The sequence below is a fragment of the Oratosquilla oratoria genome, chromosome 8 (genome assembly GCF_046742065.1).
Source record: "Oratosquilla oratoria isolate Oo_2021 chromosome 8, ASM4674206v1, whole genome shotgun sequence".
Taxonomy (NCBI): Eukaryota; Metazoa; Arthropoda; class Malacostraca; order Stomatopoda; family Squillidae; genus Oratosquilla; species Oratosquilla oratoria.
In genome coordinates, this window is record NC_134784.1 from 2,206,688 (window position 1) to 2,210,762 (window position 4,075).

At 37.7% G+C, this 4,075-nt stretch overlaps 1 protein-coding gene across 1 annotated transcript; it reads left to right on the plus strand.

Moving 5' to 3' along the window:
- Window positions 1–1,086: 1,086 nt before the first annotated feature.
- Window positions 1,087–3,820, plus strand: LOC143027443 (uncharacterized). Its single transcript, XM_076188732.1, has 2 exons — window positions 1,087–1,538; window positions 1,838–3,820. The coding sequence occupies exons 1-2, from the start codon at window positions 1,535–1,537 to the stop codon at window positions 2,173–2,175; spliced, it is 342 nt and encodes a 113-aa protein (XP_076044847.1). The 5' UTR covers window positions 1,087–1,534; the 3' UTR covers window positions 2,176–3,820.
- Window positions 3,821–4,075: the final 255 nt, after the last annotated feature.

Below are 4,075 nucleotides of genomic sequence, written 5' to 3' on the forward strand. Positions count from 1 at the left end.
CAAAAGTTCAGAAAATGGTAGGAGGCGTAGTAGTAGAGAGAGGTGGGGAGGTAAACTGAAATGAGGAGATGTAGTGTAAGAGAAATTTGGAAAGGAAGCGGATTTTAGGCGAAGAAAAAGTAAGTGTAGATGTTTGTGCGTGGGTCGTGGCTATGTTCGTGAGAGGTGTGTGTATGTATCTTACGGGAAGTGAGTAGAGTTCACTTCCCGCGTATAGAGCGCGTTCCTATTTAGCCCCAGGGAAGGCCTGAGCTGTTCCTGCTTTTCCCCAGGTTGGGTTTGAGAGTCAGTAGAGTCGATCCAGTGGCGGTGCGAGGGGGGGCAGGCGGGCGGGTGTTGTATTATCTTTCTTATTTCAAGCACAACTCTGAAAGCAGAGAATTACGTGACCGGGAATTGTGTGTATATGTCAGAAGGGTAAACCCAAGGTAAAACGAATACTATAAGGTACGTTAGCGGGGGGGGGGGGAGAGCCAGAAAACCTCTCCACTGCGCAGGTAGATGATGACGTCAACGGAAATATCGAGACCAGGGTTCCGCGGGTCGAGAACTGTCAGTCACTCACACACCAGTGTGTGGAACGAAGCAGACAAATAACATATAAAAATGCCAACAGTTTGTATAATGCAGAAGTGCAATGCCGTTAGACTGAAAGGTGATAAAAATATACATTTCTTTTCACTACCCAAAGTTAAAGAACTTTGAAAGAAATGGATTGAATTATGTGGCACACACAATACTCGGTCATCTGGATATGTATGCAGCCATCATTTTTAAAGTAATGTCTTTCAAAGAAACTTGAAATATGAGTTGCTTGGTTTGCCAGTGCCCCCAAGTCAAATTAAGTTCAAGAAATGAGCAGTGCCTACACTTGGACTACCCACATTAACAAGTAAGTTAGTTCCTTTACTGTGTAACAAGTAAACTATCATGGGGGCGGGGTGCTGTTTTGTAGGGTCCAGGCCTAATTAATTGGTGCTATTTTTTGTTAATGGGTAGAATGCCATCATGAATTGATTTATTTAAAGAGTTAGTTATAAAGTTAAGGAGGTAGTCCGTAGTTTATATAAGGCATACATTTATGTTCGGCCTCTATATTTAGATTATTGTATACAGGCTTGGTCACCACATTATACTCGGGATGTAAATATGTTAGAAGCAGTTCAGAGGAGAGCAACTAGGATGATACAAGCATTGAGGCATCCAGAGTAGGATAGGTTAAAAGAGTTGAATATGTTTTCATTTGAGAGGAGATATCTAAGAGGTGATATGATAGTTATATACACAGAATGTTTTCAGATAGTGACTATTTAGATGTAAGTAGCTTCTTTACACTACAACATGTCTGGTTTTCTATATGTATATATAGCAAAAATAATACAATTGGGTAATGTATCCTATATATTACAGCTTGTGAGACAGTCATTGAGGTTCACCCAGAGCCACACCCTCCACAGGAAGAACACCTACAGTACAAGAGCATCACATCCAAGATGCTTTGACTTCACACACCGTTGGACCTTCAAGTCAACTTATGAGTAAGTAGTAAGCCCTCACATTGCTTGTGTGAACAAATCTTCCTCAATTTAAATAATAATGTTGTAATGCACTTGAAGACATGAGTGTTTGGATAGGTATGAGATGTTGTGGTGGAGGATGTGTGTGGGAAACAGAGTAGCATGTGTGAAAAGAAAACAATGGTGAAGATTGGTTGATTTTGTGCATATATTTAAAAAGAGTCAAAACATGTAATAGTAAATACACAAGTCTGTTTTTTTTTTTTTTTTTCTTTCTTTCTTTCAAAGAAAATATTGATTAAATATCTTGAACATTACAGCCCCACCTGAAGAAGTTGGTGAAGTGTATCCAAGGCCACTCCTCCCACAGGAGGAAGAACACTATCAAGAAACATGTACATCACCTGAACCCAAAAATAAGAAGATACTGCAGTTCATTAAACGCATGTCATTCTACAACAAAGATCTTCACAAAAGACTGAGAAAAGTTACCAGAGAGAGAAATCAGTATTGTGAAGAAATAAAAAAGTATCAGGAAATTATTAATACATTAAGGAATGAATTGGATAATGCCACAGTTGAATGTCAGGAAAATGTTTCAAAAGCATTATCTAAAACATTTACAGAAAATCAAACCCAGTATTTTGTATCAAATTAGCACGTACTCAAGTGGGAGGAGGAAGACATTAGCAAAGCACTTACTTTACGATCCTTAAGCCCTAAGGCATACCGTTTCCTTAAGAAACACTGGAAATTTCCACTGCCACCTCCTGCCACTATCAGTAAATGGGTATCAAAGGTTGTAGTGGAACCCGGAATTTTGTGTGATATCATCCAACTTTTAGCTTACCATGCTCCAACAATGTGTGAATATGAGCGAATATGTGTTTTATCTTTTGATGAGTCTGCAGTTGCTCAAGCTTGGTCATATGACACTAGAAATGACAATATATATGAACCAAAACAAAGTGTGCAATGCTTAGAGGGTTATTGAAGCCGTGGAAACAGCTGGTGTTTTACGATTTTGATTGTGATATGACAAAGAATATCTTGGATAACATTATTCATGAAGTTGAAGCAGCAGGATTCATCGTTGTAGCAATTGTCAGTGACCTAGGGCCAAAGAATTTAGCTTTGTGGAAACAGTTGAACATTAATGTAAATAACAGTTCTTTCCTAAACCCATTTGAATGTAATTGCCCAGTGTTCGTATTTGCTGACGTTCCCCACCTTATCAAACTTATCAGGAATAATCTATTAGACCATGGATTCACTCTGGATGGACATTTAGAGCCAACGGTGACAAACAGCAGTACTAGAGTTAATAATAAGAAGTATATATGACCTAAAAACAATTCATCGTTTGTCATACAAATATATTGATGTACAGGGAGCTAAAAGTATGAACATTCTTTTAGTTGTCCAACTACTATCACAGAGTACAGCAAAATCTATTCAGTACTTTGGGAGGAAAGGTCTTCTAAAGAGCAAGGACTGGGAGGATACAATTAATTTCATAAGTTTAGTTGATGCATGGTTTGATGTGTTTAATACCAAAACACCTCGTGGAGATAAAAGGTCTAGGGCTAGTTTTGGCATGTATTTGGAAAGTCAAACACATGTTCTAAACAACATGTTACAAACTGTAAGGAACATGAAAGTTGGCGGTAAACACAGCCTGTATCCATTTCAGAAAGGAGTAATTGTATCCTCTCAGTCTTTATTGGGACTGTATGAATTCTTAAAGAATAAGTTTGGTGTCACCTATATAACATACAGATAAAATCAGGACTGCCTAGAACACGTTTAGTTACTAGACAAATGGGAGCTTGTTATCAACACCCCCTCTCCACTTCAGGTGAAATACAGAATAAGATTGTTTCTTCTTGGCAGAAACTGTGAATTGGTAGGGAGGAACTACAATATCACAAAAGTAACTCGAGATAATTCCCTGTCTGAGGGGCCACTTCCTGTGACAGAACATTGTGACTCTGATAGTGACACACCTGATATTGACATTCTTGAGTTGGAATTGATGCTTTCAGCAATGCTTTTCTCCTCTGACTCACAATATGATATCGAAAGAAAGGATGAAAGTAAAGAGTTGCATAATTTAGAAAAAAAGGAATTAGAGGAAAGTATGGAAACAGAGGGTTTAAGGTACGTAGGGGGTTTTATTGCCCACAAATTTCCTAAATATTCATATCTTGTCACTAATGTAAACCCTGATGATAAGACATGGATTGGGAAAATTTGTAGAAGAAAAGGAAAGTTGATGACACCATCAAATGAATTGTTTGGACAACTAAAAGTAATGGAAAAATTATTTGAATGCTACCATGGCAAGAAATCACTAAAATCAGGGAGGAAAGCCATCAAAAAGTTAACTACATTAATATGCAAACATGTAAATTTGCCTGAAGATGATTTACACTACAGTACTTTGTTAGGTGCAGAGTTTATTTTAGAATAAGAATTCTTAACAGAGGAATTCAAAGATTTAACAAAATGAAATATAAGCTCACAAAACACATCAGATAATTAAAGAGCGCTTCATA